We start from the raw sequence: 16,014 nt of genomic DNA, 5'->3' as shown, positions 1-16,014 counted from the left end.
GCTTGGAACTCAGAGATTTGCCACCTCTGCCCCCAACCCCACCCTAAGTGCTGAGATTAAAGGCATGTGGATCCAGAAAGTCATTTTTAAGTATATATTGCACAGTTTGGTGTTTTGTTTGAAATTAGTCTCACTGTGTAGATCAGGCTAGCCTTGAACTGACAGAGATCCACTTGCCTTTGCCTCCCAAATGCTAGGATTAAAGGCATGTGCCATGACCCTGTCTGCAATGATTTTTTTTAAGTACATTTACTTTTTAGTGTATATGTGTATGTGGTGTATGTATGGCTTTGTGGGCACAGTCGATGCCCAGTGGAGTCTTCCTCCACTGCCTTATGCCTTACTCCCACTGAACCAGAAGTTTCCTGTCCAAGGACTTCCTAGACCTTTGTTTCTCTGTCCCATAATGCTGGGTTACAGATACACATGGCCATGCTTTTATATGTGGGTTCTAGGATTCGAATTCAGGATTAACCATCTAAAAATCCAGTTCCAGGGGATTTGATACCCTTTTCTGGGCTCTGGTATGCAAGGGGTACACAGACATACATATATAAAACACCTTTTTAAAAAGATTCCTGAATTCAAGGGAATAAAGTGGAGATGATGAGAGACACCTGGTTCAAGGGTTGTTTGTTTTGTTTTGTGGAGGCAGGGTCTTACTGTGTGGATTTGCTTCATGCACTACCATGCATGGCCTTTGATGTGTTTTTGCAGTTTTGTTTTAAGCTCTGAAGACTTGTTTTGTTTGTGGAATAACATTAAGACATTTTTCTTTTCTTTTAGCTTCAAGGTATTGCAGCATGCTGATTGAAGAAGGAGGACTGCAGCATTTGTATAACATCAAAGAACACGAGCAGACAGATCCCTATGTCCAGCAGATTGCTGTGGCCATTCTGGACAGTTTAGAGAAACACATTGTGCGCCATGGAAGGCCCCCTCCCTGTAAAAAGCAGCCCCAGGCCCGGCTGAATTGATAGCCATAGATAGTTGTGTAACGAACAGACAACGGGAAGCATTTTTGTGGTTGGTTCCTTTGGATTAGCGTGCTCTCTGGTGTTTGGGGCGGGGTGGGGGGTGTCTGTGGTAAGAGTCCTGTGATCCATTTGGAATTGGTAATGTACAGTACTGCCCATGTGAACAGTCTGATTTGTTTTGTGATTTTTAACTTATGAGGCAAGAAAGGTCTTCCTTCAATATTGTCTCTTAGGGAATCTCTCTCTCAGTGTTTGAACTTAACTTGTGCTTGAAATTCTACAGTTTCACGGTAAGCTGCACGCACTCTTCCGCAGGCTTCCTTGCAGGTGAGCAAGGCTGCTGACTTGACTTCAGCTCCACCTCGATGTAATTTTATATTGCTCTGTAAAAATGCACCCATTCTCTGTTGCCTTCCCATGATGCCCTTCTTTGTGTGATGAAAGCTGTTGTGTTTCTAGAAGCTTCTTGCTGTCAGGAGCCTGAGTAGCAATCAAAGGAACATAAAAGAAAGACCGTGAAAGGACCGAGTTGAAGGGAATTAGAAATTGCTTTTGTGGTAGAGCTCTGAAAATGGAAAAGGCTCTCCTGGTGTCCCTCTGCTACTTACTCAGTGGAATAGAGTTAAGTTGCTTAGTTAAAATACAATTGACAGAAAATTTGTTGCAAAAATTTAAACTTGAGTTGGGGTGTGGCTCAGTGGTAGAGTATGTTCTTGGAATGTAGGAATTGAATACCCAGCACCACACACAACAAAAAGTTGAATGTTTCTTCTGTTCAAATATGTGTATCTGTCAGGCATAAATGGCTCATGCCTGCAATCTCAACACTCAGGAAACTGAGCAGGAGTAGTGCTGTGAGTTTGAGGCCAGCCTGGGTTAGAGTGACATGTAGTGGATCCTCATTATGTGTTCATGTTAGAAAAAGCTCAAGAGAAGAGTGGGCTACTGCTGCGGCTGCGGCTGGATGGCTACCTGTGGAGTCGGCTGAATAAAAGGAAATGGTTTTGATCGGTTAGTTTTTAGGCAGTTGCCTTTCCTATAAGATAATTGATATATGAAGAATCAGTTATCATCCTATGAACCCGGGAGGCAGCAAGTTAGCAACAAACTTAAATTCCACTATAATTTTAAGTTGGGAATAATTCAGATTTATAATCCAGTAATAGCAAGGATGAGACAGAAGGAACTACAGTTGGAGACCACAGAGTTGCAAGCCAGCCTGGGCTACATGGGAAAGACCCTTTCTCACGAAACAAAACAAATATTTTAAGGGGGTCTTGGTGGCACTTGCCCTTAATTCAAAACACTAAGGAACAGGTGGCTTTCAGGGCCAGCATGGACTAGACAGCAAGAGCCCATCTCAAAACAAACCAGGATGCTCACATCTTGTTTTGTAAATAGGTTTAATCTGAAATCTCTTCTGACCACATTCATACATGTCTCAAATGTTTTCCGTAGTTTTAAAGTAAGTCAGGAATGTTTCAGTTTAGAAAGGAGCTAGATTAAGCTGTGCATCTGAGTGTGCACCTGTACCCTAGTGCATAGAAGACAAAGGTGAGAGGAATATGAGTTCTGAACCAGCCTGGACTATAAAGAGTGACCAGCAAGCTTATTGCTAGTATGCTTTTACCATGTCTGACTCATGTTTCATACTACTGTCACACTCCTTGGACTTGAATGTTTCAGGCTTCCTTTATAAGGACAAATACTGAATCAAACTGAAAGAAAACAGACACATAGAATTATCAAAAAGCCATATAAAACTATGGTTTATTTCTTACTTCATTGGTTCAAGGAATTTTAAGAGCTATACGATACATTTTTACCCAAGATGGTTGCTCAGATTCACCACTGGAGACAAGATTGCCATTCTGAGACTAGCCTGGGCTACCTAGTGATGCTTGTCTCAGCAGCCTCCATCTCAAAAGATGTCTTTTTCATAGTTAAACACATTTGGAAAAAAGAAAATTCTTTCAAAGGAGTAGTTTTTGCTTTTTGTTGACATTTCCCCCTCAATTTTAACGTCTAAGACAAAGTTCTGATAATATGATGTAGTCTACAATAACTAGCAAGCTTGTGGTGTTGATTTGCCAAGCTTACAAAGTACACTTGTGAAATAGTTGAGAACTTTGGCTCCAAGTGTCATGACCAAAGTACATGTGCTATAGGCTATTGCTAACCTTTTACAAAGTTTCAGAAAAATAAGTCAGGTGTGGTAGAGTTCACCTGTAATCCCAGTATTAGCAGCTGCGTAGCAAATTCAGAACCAACGTTTGGTTACCTGATATCCTATCTGGAGAAGCAGAACCAGACAGAAATGGTCAAAAGGTCTACAGAGTGATTGAGAATAACCTGATACATGAAGGCTCAAAACCAATTCAATTTATATTCTCCAGGCCAGTCAGGGCTAGATTGCCCCAAAACAAACAAACAAACAAAACTTAAAAACAAAAGCCCACAAACTCAAAGTGACAGATTGTATCCCAAGTAAATCAAGCTATTAGTGCCCGTGTTTTATTTTTGTTTTTGAGTCTCACCATGTGTAGACCCAAGGCTGTAGTCTATATTGATCTCATTCAGTTGACATTCCTGAGTGAGTGGTAGGATTCCACACATGTGCTACCATGTCTGGCTAAGGGATAGCTCTTGCTTTGTTTTGTTTGTTTTTGTTTTTCCAGACAGGGTTTTTCTGTGTAGTCCTGGCTGTCCTAGAACTCCCTCTGTAAACTAGGCTGGCCTCAAACTCAGAGCTTCCAGAGTGCTGGGATTAAAGCTAAAATGTAGTAAATACATATGTGTATTTATAAATTACGAATGTCCAGCCAGCTTCTACAGGCCTCCCATTTGTAATTGGTTGGTACTTCCAAAGCCACTGGCCTAGTGGTGTGCTTTCAGGCATAGTTTAGACTGACCTGAATGGCCTTGTTGAACTAACTCATCAGTATGCTCAGACACCAGCCATAGGGTCAGGAGTAGCAAGACTTGGATCTGCTGGAAGAAACACATGCACAAGGACCCAGGTTCAGTTCCTGCCAGAGAGGAAACAGAATTATGAGACTTTGTAAGACTGGAGTCGAATAAAGCAAAATATAGATATCAAAGCATCTGGGTTTTGTGTACTGAATATGTTTTTGCCATGGTCTCTGTACTCTGAAGTTTGTTTTCCTTCTGGGTTGAGAGTGCAACTCAGCTCAGTACTGGAGGGAAGCACACCGATTTCAACTCCTACTATCAGAAAAGGAAAAGATGATATTTAATGTTTTCTTTTTTAAGTTATCAATAAAACCATAAATCAAGAATAGGGGCTGGGCGGTGGTGGCACACACCTTTAATTCCAGCACTTGGGAGGCAGAGGCAGCTATATATCTCTGTGAGTTCAAGGTCTGGTCTACATAGCTCTAGGAAGCCAGGGCTATATAGAGAGACCTTGTCTCCAAAACAAAACAACACCAATCATAAAAATCCATTTAATAAAGTTCTCTTACTAATGAGTCCTTTTAGGCTGGTCTCTGGTCAATTTTTGACTTTTTTCCTTTGTCTCATGGAATCAGAGCTAGCTTAAAACTCTCAACCATCCTGCCTACGTCCCTCAGCACACCCCTTGCTTAGCTTTTTAGTCCCTTCGTTGTGGTGGTTTGAAATTACAGGTGTGTTAGGATAATACTGGTTTGTCTTTGATGCTCTTTGACCATAGGTTCCCCCCTTGGTACGTGCTGATGAAAACATTTAATGTGCCAAATTGGGATAAATTAAGGAACAGTAAATTTGGCTCAGTTTTTGGTTGTTTGACTTTGTTCTGTGAGACAGGCTCTTTTGTAGCCCAAGCTGGTCTCAAGCTCACTGTGTATCTGAGGATGACTTGCTACTCTGCCTGCCTCCCCAGGCCATGCTGGGATCACAGTCATGGCCACTATCCCCAGATACTTTTTGCCTTTTTTGAGATAGGATCTTGATATATATTCCATGCTGGCCTTAGACCTCTGAGTGCTGAGATTATGGGAATGCACTAAGCCAGGTTTGCTCCATGTTTCAAAATGCATCCTCCTCCTCCCCCAAGCTCAGAACAATATATAACCATATTCAAAGTTGAAAATAGGAGAAGAGGGGACAGAAATGAGCCATTTTGTAATGGTAACCTGCAATCTGTCTCCTCTCCAATGGCACATTTTTATCAGTTGGTTACTGTGGGACTTTAATTGGGTTTTAAACAGTGTTAATAAGCTAAAGGCATAGATTAAGTGCCTTCTCTTAGCTGATGTGGGCTCCTCCAGTTCTACCTACATACTTATGTTGAGAGAGTGTTTGGGTCAGATCTGCTCTGAGACTGCTTCCCAAGAGGTTTGCAAACTGTTTTCCTTCATAAACCCTGTGTAGTGACTTCAGATGACCTCGTTTATCTCATGGATATTGGATGTTTAGTCCTTGTCATTTGCTATGTGTTGACACAGTTTTAATTTTCAGTGTTTACTCAAAAGTTTTCATTTTAGTAATGATGCAAACCCCACCAGTGATAGGAATAAGAGTATGGTAGAGAAGTTTGCATTGGTTTTTAGGCTCATCACGGCGTGTGTTCCCTAGGATCTCATGGACTTTGCATGATGTGGCACACTATGGCAAATGCAGTTGTTTGTTTCCAAGACTTAACCCAAGACACTGATGACTAATAGCCTAAGAAAAAGAACTTTCTCCCGCCTTTCCACTGATCTACTTTTTAAAAAAATTAATTATGCAAAACTGAATGCAGTTTCTTACTACTGTGCTGACAGGGTGCCTCTTTAGGACACAGCCTAGCTGACAGATCAGTGACAAGTAAAAATATGCCAGCAGTTTAGTAGCTTATGCTTGTGACCCTAATGTGCCAGTAGTGGGCCAGGGAGGCCCTGACTTCTACACCATCTTGGGCTACACCCCTACATTCCCAGATACAGGGGCGACTGAAGCAGGAGGCTCATTTGAGGACTTAAGTAAGTCACAAGTTTAAAATGAGACTGGGCAACATAATATGATCCAGCCTCAAGAATATAATTGTAGCTGAGTGTGCTGGTGCAAGGTTGAATTTCAGCACTCAGGAGGCAGAGGCAGAAGCAGAAGCAGGCAGACCTCTCGAGTTAAAGGCCAGCCTGGTCTACAGAGTGAGTTCTAGGACAGCCTGGGCTGCACAGAGAAGCCCTGTCTTGGTGGTTAGGGGGAAATATATATAGCTTTTTAAAATTTGTCAAAATTATTTTGTGGCAAATCAGAAATCTACTTCATTAATGGTAAACACTTGACTTTGAATTTACTTTATGGAAAAAAATTGAGTTAAGTTTTTTTTGTTCGTTCATTATTGAGTCAGAGTAAGACTCAAGTGTATGAGTCAAATGTGTGTCGCTCTTGCTGTCTTAGCACTTGCTATGTAGACCAGCCCTGCCTCTGCCTCCCGAATGCTGGGATTAAAGGCACATGCTAATACACCAGGCTCTTTTAGCCTTATTTTAATCAACTTTAGAGCAAGATATTCTTTAATTAATGAAAAGTTAAGACACTTTCATAAAGGGAAGTCTTTTATAGCATTTTTTTCCTCAAAAAAAAAAAAAATCAATGTTACATGAAGATTTGAATTCTCAGATAATATGTAGACACGTTTTTTTAGTCACTGACTTGTGGGCCAGTGAGATGGCTCAGTAGGTAAAGGTGCTTGCTGCCAAGCCCGAGTTCAATTCCCTATGGTGGAAGGAGAGAACTGAGTCTCACAAGTTGTCCTCTATCTCCATGTGTGCATCATGTACACTCATGCTCCATATTAAATAGATAAGTAAATATACCAAACTTAATCAACGTTTAACATCTCCATTCAGAGGCAGAGAGCAGAAGGATTGTGAGTTGGGAGGCCGGCTTGAGCTACTGAATGAGGTCCAGGCCATCTTGGGCTACATAAAAGATCATGTCTGAAAAATCCAAAAAAAAGTAACTAAATTAGTGACGAAATCTCCGTTGTTTAGGATTCCTCTGTGAAAGACTGGACTTATGATTATGAGAAGCTGTCTTTTGCTTGAATTCTCATGGGATTTAACTCTTTCCAAGAAATGCAAAACCCATCAGAAAGTTGAATGTGTGTGCATTTCAGATACAATTCTGGATTGTCTGGGCTGAAGGTATTCCAGTTATGGCCTGGTAAACAGGAGTATTCTGCACGTAAATCATGCTGTATATTCAGATGGAACATCACTTAAGTATTAATGTTGTATGTACAGATTGAGATTTTTTTTTGCCTAAATAAATGTTACAAATTTTATGTAAAGTGTGGTCTACTTTCACGTCAGATACTTTGAAATTTAGTTTTAAGTCAAGCTCCATATTCCTTAGTAAATCCATTGTACTTTCAGAAATCTACAAAAGTCTGTCTACTAGAGCATCATTCCTGTTATGCTAGAACCAGGCTTGCCAGTCAGTACACACTGTAACTCCAGTACTGAAACAAGAGGCTCAAATCCAAAGCCGGCCTGTGTGATGTAGTGGTACCTCTTTCCATCTCAAAAAAAAAAAAAAAAGTCTACATTCATCACCCAATGGTAGAAGGATTATCAGACATGCTCTAAGACCTTTTAGGGAATTTAATTTTAATGGAGAGAAATAAATAATAGTATTCAACAATGTTCCACAATAGTCCACAGTGCTTATTACAGGGATCAAAGACCACACAAGTCCAGTTAGTCCAAAAAGAATTCCTGCTGGATGATGGTACACACCTTTAATCCCAGCACTTCAGAGGCAGAGGCAGGCAAACCTCTAAGTTCGAGACCAGCCTCTTCTACAAATCAGGTTCAGAGACAACCAGGGCTAGCTATTGAAACCCTACTTTGAAAGAACTTTAAGCCGGGCGTGGTGGCGCACGCCTTTAATCCCAGCACTCGGGAGGCAGAGGCAGGCGGATTTCTGGGTTCGAGGCCAGCCTGGTCTACAGAGTGAGTTCCAGGACAGCCAGAGCTACACAGAGAAACCCTGTCTTGAAAAAAAAAGTTTTAATATGCATCCTGGGCCTTTCTACATGTGTGTGGAAGGGAATGCTTTATTCAGTCTGATGCATCCACTACTTCAGGCTATCGGCTCTGAGGGTGTACAGAGAGCCAGAGGAGAGAAGACACTGGGGGCCTGGAGCTGGGTACCAGGGCTACTACTGCCTTCCACTGTGAGACCAAGCAGTTTGAGAATTCAAAGTTCTTAGCTGACTGTCCTGCTCATTATGGGCCAACATTTGTGACAACTGTAGGAAAGAACACAACAGTTTCTTAGCTTCATGTTCAGCTTTGCTGTAGACCCCATAAATGTTGGAGGGGAGCTATTTTGATTTATCCAGGCATAAAGCTTTCTTTTGTACACACAGCTCATATGCTCATTAAAATCGAGACTTGAAAAAGAATTGTCACTAAATCAAGAAAAAAAAAAAAAGAAAGAAAAAAAAAGTTTTTTATACCAGGTAGTGGTGGTGCATGCCTATAATCCCAGTACTAAGGTAGAGACAGGCACATCTCTTTGAGTTTGAGACCAGCCTGGTCTACAGAACTAGTTCCTTCCGGGACAGCCAAGACTACACAAAGAAACTGTCTCAGGAGTCTTACTAAGTTGTCCAATTTGGCTTTGAACTCACTCTACTCAAGACAGGCCCTGAACTTGTAATTCCCTCTTCCTCAGCTTCCCAAGTAGCTGGGACAAGTAGGCCTGCACCCAGGACAAGCCAAAGAATCCACTGAATTATTAAAGCATGTTCATTATAGATGATGCGGATATAGCTCGGTTGATAAAAAGTATTTGCTTATGTACAAGAAATCCTTGGTTGGTGGGCTGGTGTGACTGCTTAGCATGTAAAGGCATTTGCCTTTAAGCCTGAGTTTGATGAGCAGAACCTATTCAGTAGAAGGGGAAAATTAATTTTTAAAAATGGGGACTTCCACTACACACACACACACACACACACACACACAATGTTTAAAAAATAGTCCGGGTCTGACCTCTTGTACTATGTAAAACTGTTTCTGGCTAGAGAGAGAAATAACTCGACAGTTAAGAATGTGTACTTGGGGCTGGAGAGATGGCTCAGTGGTTAAGAGCACCGACTGTTCTTCTAAAGGTCATGAGTTCAAATCCCAGCAACTACATGGTGGCTCACAACCATCTGTAATGGGATCTGATGTCCTCTTCTGGTGTGTCTGAAAACAGCTACAGTGTATTTACATATAATAAGTAAATAAATCTTTTAAAAAAATGTTTAAAAAAAGAATGTGTACTTGTTCGTTCTTTCTCTTTTTCTTTCCTTTCTTTTTCCTTTCTTTCGTTCTTTCTTTCTTCCTTTTATTTTATTTTATTTTATTTTTAATACACCAGGCTAGCTTCGAACTCAAAATATCTGCCTGCCTCTGTCTTCCAGGTACTGGGATTAAAGTATGTGCCACCATCATTGGGCTGGATGTCTACTATTTTGGATCTTTATGAATTTGTTGTTAGTCTCGTCTACTTATTGAATTGAAGACTAGCTGGGGCTGCACAGTGAGACGTCTAGAAGGCAACAACAAAAAAGTTTGTGCTGTTCTTGGAGAGAAATAAATTCTGTTCTCAGCACCTCTGCAGACAATTCATGAGAGTCTGCAATTCTACCTTTAGGTGGTCCAAACCCTCTTCTGACCTCTTATGGCACCTGCACTTATATGCATATACCCCAGGCAAAAACACATGTATATACATAATTAAAAATAAAAATATGCCAGGCATGTTAGCATATGCTTTTAATTCCAGCACTTGGGAGAAAGAGGCAGGCAGCTCTCTGAGTTCAATGCAAGCTTGGTCTGTCATATTGAGGTCCAGGACAGCCTGAACTACATAGGGAGACGCTGACTCAAAACAACAGAAACCCAAATAACAAGCCAGGCAGTGGGGATCCATGCCTTTAATCCCAGTACTCAGGAGGCAGAGGCAGACAGATCCCAGAGTTCAAGGCCAGCCTGGTATACAGAATGAGTTTGAAAACAGCAAGGGCAAACCGGGTGTGGTGGCACATGCCTTTTAATCCCCGCGCTCGGAAGGCAGAAGCAGGCGGATTTCTGAGTTTGAGGCCAGCCTGGTCTACAAAGTGAGTTCCAAGACAGCCAGGACTACACAGAGAAACCCTGTCTTGAAAACAAAAACATAAATAAAATAGGTAAATAAATGAAAATCTGAGTGTGTTATGTATTACTGTAATTCTCCCCCCCTCCCCCCAGACAGGGTTTCCTGAGACTGTGTAGCCCTGGCTGTCCTGAAACTCACTCTGTAGACCAGGCTGCCTTGAACTCAGAAATCTGTCTACCTCTGCCTCCTGAGTGCTGGGATTAAAGGCACCACCACTGTCCAGCTACTGTAGTCCTTTTAATGGGGAGGTAGAAGCAGGAGGACTGGAGATTCTGGGATTCCTTGGCTACATAATGAGAGGCAAGCCTGGCTTATATGAGATGCTATCTTAACAAAAAGCAAACTGGGTATGGTGCTGCATGCCACCAAGCCCTGCTGGTGTAACATTTTCTGTTTATTTTTAGATCATGTATAACCAGAGCCTAAGCTGGCTTCAAAGTCACTAAGTAGTCCAGGCTGGATTTTAGCTCATGACAGTATTCTTGCCTTACCCTGGGCTTATAGGTATGTGTCATTCTTTTGTTTGTTTGTTTGTTTTTGTTTTTCGAGACAGGTTTTCTCTGTATAGTCCCTGCTGTCCTGAAACTCACTTTGTAGACCAGGCTGGCCTCGAACTCAGTAATCCACCTGCCTCTGCCTCCCGAGTGCTAAGATTAAAGGCATGTGCCACGCCCAGCTGGTATGTGTCAACACGTGTGGATCCTATTCTGCTCATTTTCCTTTCAGGGCTGGGTATAGAACCCAGAGCATTACATAGGTTCATCTTTTTGTTGTTTTTGAGACAGGATCTTCCTGTGTCAGACCTCTTGTCTCCAGAGTGCCAGGATTAATCATGTTCCTTTATGCCCTGCTCTCTCTCTCTCTCTCTCTCTCTCTCTCTCTCTGTGTGTGTGTGTGTGTGTGTTTATTTGGGGAGGCCTGGATCTCAAGTCCTGGCACCCACATGGCAGCTCACAACTGTCTGTATCTCCAGTTCCAGAGGATCTAGACGACATAAAAATATGCAGATAAATGTAGGTAAAATATCCAAACACATAAAATGAAATAAAACTTCTTTCAAAGTTGTCTTTGGTGCATGTCTGGTGTATGGGTGCACACATAGAAGGCAATGCTGAGGGATCTTCTTGTATCGCTCTGTCTCACTCCCTTAAGACACAAGCCACCCTCCCCCAGCATTCAGGTACTGCCACATGACACAGTGGATAAAGGCCAAAGGCTAATGACCTCTGGCCTTGTAACTCTTTCTTACTATCTGGGGGCCAAAAGCCAATGCTTCAACTCTTCGCTATTCTGTGGCCAAAAGCTGTTGCATGTAGCTTTTGCTACCCTGCCTAAATTCCAGAACTGGAAGTGCTTCCAGCCCCCGCTCAGATTCCCTGAATCAAGGGATAAAAAACACAGACACACACACATTGCTCAATTGCCTTATTGCCTCAATTGCTGGGCATAATTAAAGTCCTGAAGCTAGAGTGCCCTTCCCAGAATTTCCAGCTCAGCACCATAAATCTGCACTCAGCTTCCCTTGCTCTGCCACCCTCAGGCCCAGCTCAAGATCCTCAGTCTCTGGCCTGCACCTGAGATCTCACGTGGCCGGTCACCTTTTCTCTCTCAGAAACATGGTAAACTCTCTCTTCCTCTCTTTTCTGCTTCTGTTCTCTTGCCTGCAGGGACCCAGACCCATAGTTTCTTTATGGATGGATCAAAAACCAATTGGAGAATTGACCTTGGCATCAGTACCATCCCTACAGCAATGTTGTGGGTCACCCTGGTGCTGTTTGTATTCTGATGTTAACTCTGCTTCCTCACCCTCAAGAGGGGCTGCCCCAAGTAGGAGTGGATCACATGCTTAGGTGATTTCTTGTGAGCCTTCTCCCTATTTTAACTGGTCGAACAAAGGCTAGAGCCTGTGATTGGGCAGTGGAAGGGGAAAGTGGGGTTGGAGGTTTTAGTGGGGGAAGAGTAGGGAAGGAGATAGATTGATAAGACTTAAGGAGTTCGAGCAGAATTATTTACATCTTTCTATTAAAAGCCCCATCTCTTCTGCCCAAGCATTGGCTGCTAGCATCTTTATTGCTCAATTGGAGAACAAAACCCCCAGCATTCACAAAAAGATTCCTGATCAAAATATCGGAACCACCCTACACCTCTAGTTACCAGATAGTGGTTTCGTTCCTAGCCTAGAAGAAATGTTTTCCTTGATCATCAATTTGTTCCAAGCCTGTACTTTTTTCTCCCAGGCGATTAGCCTGTGACCTATGAAGGTTTACAGAATTCTCATTGAAGCTTTTATTCTATAGGGGGCTTGACATTACTTGTATTAATTTAGGAGTTCTATAAATTTATAATCAGAAGTTATGAAATCATCTACACAGCATGACTACACGAAAGTACATCTTCATATCGATTCTGTAGGAACCACGCTCAATAGGGTGGCCTGATGCCCAAGAATCATTAGGCTATGTAATAGTAGCAGACGTATATCAGCAGAAAAAAAACCAATCTTGGGATAAAGTCTCTGAGGACCCTGCATCTCAGAGTGCACCCATGGCAGCCATGCAAAATGGTCGGCCATCTCCATAAAACTCACTTGTTTGCCATAGCCTTTCCCTCTTGGCCTCCAACAAACACAGTCTGCAAATGAAGTGTTTTGGCTAGACTGGCTTGCCCCTTAGGACAGATCTGTCAGCTGTGGCTATAGATGCTCTTACCCTCTGAGTCTTCTCACCGGCCCAACTTGAAGGTTTTGTGTGTTTGTTTTTAATTCTATTTACATATTTACATTTGTGCAGGTGTGTGTGTGCGTACACACTCCTGCCACATCAAGCCTGGAAGGTCTGAGGACAGTTTGTGGGGAGCAGCTCTTTTCTTCCACCATATGTCTCCTGGGGTTTGAACTCATGTCAGTCTTGGCAGCAAGTGCCTTCAACTGCATTGGTTCTCAAGCTGTGGGCTGTGACCCTTTTCTTTCTGCTCTTCCAGAGGTCCTGAGTTCAATTCCCAGCAACCACATGGTGCCTCATAACCATAGTAATGGGATCTGATGCCCTCTTCTGGTGTGTCTGAAGTTAGTGACAGTGTTCTCATATAAATAAAATAAATAATAAATCTTGAAAAAAAAAGATTTAAGCTTCCATATTTACAGTTTTTCTTTCCTTTTTTATTTATTTATTTTTTGTTTTGTTTCTTTTTTCTTTTTATTTATTTGTTTTTTCTTCACATTTACAGTTTTAAGCACACAAAAAAAGTATTTTTTTTTTATAAAGAGTATAAGGATCAGGAAAATTCACTTTAATCATGTTGTTACCAAAATTTTAGGGAGTCCTTTTGTGATTGCCACATAATATGGAATTCAGGCTCCCTTTCTGGAGTTTGTAGTCTCATTAATAAAAGAATTTGAGAATGGACTTAAAGAGAACATTGTGGAAATTTTTATTAGAGTTTTAAAAAACAATGGCCAGGATAGGTAAGCTGTAAATCTCAGCTGCTGCCTAGAGTAGGAGAGAAAAGGAAAAGAGCCACCCAGGGGAGGTACTGACATGACCCAAAGGCAGGAAGAAAGAGAAAGGCCGGGCGTGGTGGTGCACACCTTTAACCCCAGCACTTGGGAGGCAAAGGAAGGTGGATCTCTGAGTCTGAAGTCTGCCAGAGAAACCGTTTCTCAAAGCAAAAAGAGAGAGAGAGAGAAAGAGAGAGAGAGAGAGAGAGAGAGAGAGAGAGAGAGAGAGAGAGAGAGAGAGAGAGAAGAAAGGGAAAAAGTTTTGCTTAAGAAGGGAGGTAAGCCTGGTAAAGCACTGTGCAAGGAGAGAAAAGTCACGGAAGGAAACTACATTGTCCCGTTAAAGGCACATTTTTTTTTTTTTTTTTTTTTTTTTGGTTTTTTTGAGACAGGGTTTCTCTGTGTAGCCCTGGCTGTCCTGGAACTCACTCTGTAGACCAGGCTGGCCTTGAACTCAGAAATCCACCTGCCTCTGCCTCCAGAGTGCTGGAATTAAAGGCGTGGACCACCACTGCCCCGCTAAAGGCACAATTATTCCACCTGTTATTTGAATGTATATTTTATTTTATGTGTACGAGCATTTTGCTTTCATGTATGTATGCACACTACATATGTGCCTATTGTTCATGGAGGTCCATCCCCAAAGGCTGTCGATAATGATTCAGAGATTGTTATTTATTTATGAATGCTTAGGCCTGTAGCTTAAGCTTATTCCCAGCTAGCTTGTAGAATTTAATTAACCCATTTATTCTAATTAAGCTCTGCCACACAGCCGTTATTTTTTTTTCCATTTTTTATTAGGTATTTAGCTCATTTACATTTCCAATGCTATACCAAAAGTCCCCCATACCCACCCACCCCCACTCCCCTACCCACCCACTCCCCCTTTTTGGCCCTGGCGTTCCCCTGTACTGGGGCATATAAAGTTTGCAAGTCCAATGGGCCTCTCTTTCCAGTGATGGCCGACTAGGCCATCTTTTGATACATATGCAGCTAGAGTCAAGAGCTCCGGGGTACTGGTTAGTTCATAATGTTGTTCCACCTATAGGGTTGCAGATCCCTTTAGCTCCTTGGCTACTTTCTCTAGCTCCTCCATTGGGAGCCCTGTGATCCATCCATTAGCTGACTGTGAGCATCCACTTCTGTGTTTGCTAGGCCCTGGCATAGTCTCACAAGAGACAGCTACATCTGGGTCCTTTCAATAAAATCTTGCTAGTGTATGCAATGGTGTCAGCGTTTGGATGCTGATTATGGGGTGGATCCCTGCACACAGCCGTTATTGCTCCTCTCCAGGCACCTGTTCCACCACCATGTCTGCCAGTCAGATTCCCGGTGGATTCCCCCCTCCCCACAGTTCCTATGGGTTGTCCTGCCTTCCCTCTCCTTTCATGTTGTAATCAGCTGTTTGTTAAATTAATCATAAGGTGGTGGGGAAGAATGTTTACAAAACGTTGAACAACTAGAATAAAAATACCAAAGTCCAATATTTAGCTCTCTAGTGTTATGGAAATCAACATTTGAATAATATAAAAACAAGCTTAACTCAGTGCACAAGAGAATCCAGAAGAGGGCTGTCAGATAGATTCCCTGGAGCTAGAGTTAGGGACAATTTTGAGTCACCATATGGGTGCTAGGAATCAAGTCAGGTCCTCTGGAAGAGCAATAAGTGCTCTTTGCAGCTGAGCCATCTCTCCTTGTTCTTTAGCATGGATTAAGGTAACCCTGCATTCCCAGGGATGGCCCCTTCCCCAGGTCATTTGACCTGACCAGCTGCAATGTTAAGTCTCCACCCAAGCTAGAAATTCTAATCTGTTGACCAGAGAAGTTTTCCTTGAGTGAGCCTCTTATTGTTTTAGAGATATACAATCTAAATCTTATCATTTAATATTCTAAAGTGATTTCTGAACTCAGTCTCTATGTAGATTCCAACCTGTGGGGGGAAAAAAAAAAAGCCTGGCTGTCATGGTGGTTTCCGCCTTTAGCCCAGCCCTGGGGAGGCAGAGGCAGGTATATCTCTATGAATTCCAGGACTGCCTGGTCTATGTATTCAGGCTAGCCAGGGTTACACAGTGAGATTTTATTTAAAAACCAAACCAAACCAAATAAGATCAAGCCGTCCTGAGGCAGGATAGGCGACAGGCACATGGGATGAAGGAACCCTCATCTCTGAGGCCTCTCAGCAGAGGAGCAGGAATCCAGCGCAGTTAATTACCAACTGCTTATGGCCTTTCCCTCTGCCCAGTTCTAAACCTGCAGCTCTCTCAGAATCTCACCAGAAACAGAAGGGACAGTTGTTGGTTGTCATGGTTTTACCTCCTCCAGCCAATGCAGGGTCCAAACCACCTCAGTTATCAAAAGGGGTGGGAGTGTTTCTTAGCCGTCCTTTGAGATGGAACTTGA

At 42.4% G+C, this 16,014-nt stretch overlaps 1 protein-coding gene across 2 annotated transcripts in view; it reads left to right on the top strand.

The window, feature by feature from the left end:
- Zyg11b (zyg-ll family member B, cell cycle regulator) overlaps positions 1–9,226 on the top strand; it is a 73,371-nt gene extending 64,145 nt beyond the window's left edge. The window contains exon 14 of one of the 2 annotated variants that reach the window (NM_001033634.3): positions 787–9,226. In NM_001033634.3, coding sequence (NP_001028806.2) covers positions 787–977 — 191 coding nt within the window. In that variant the 3' untranslated portion in view covers positions 978–9,226. The remainder of the gene's footprint in view (positions 1–786) is intronic. The other variant, XM_006503213.4, reaches the window with a different exon arrangement.
- Positions 9,227–16,014: the final 6,788 nt, after the last annotated feature.

This window comes from Mus musculus, chromosome 4 (genome assembly GCF_000001635.26).
Source record: "Mus musculus strain C57BL/6J chromosome 4, GRCm38.p6 C57BL/6J".
NCBI classification, from domain to species: Eukaryota; Metazoa; Chordata; class Mammalia; order Rodentia; family Muridae; genus Mus; species Mus musculus.
The sequence above is the reverse complement of the archived record's forward strand: the minus strand, read 5'-3'. Positions and strand labels throughout refer to the sequence as shown.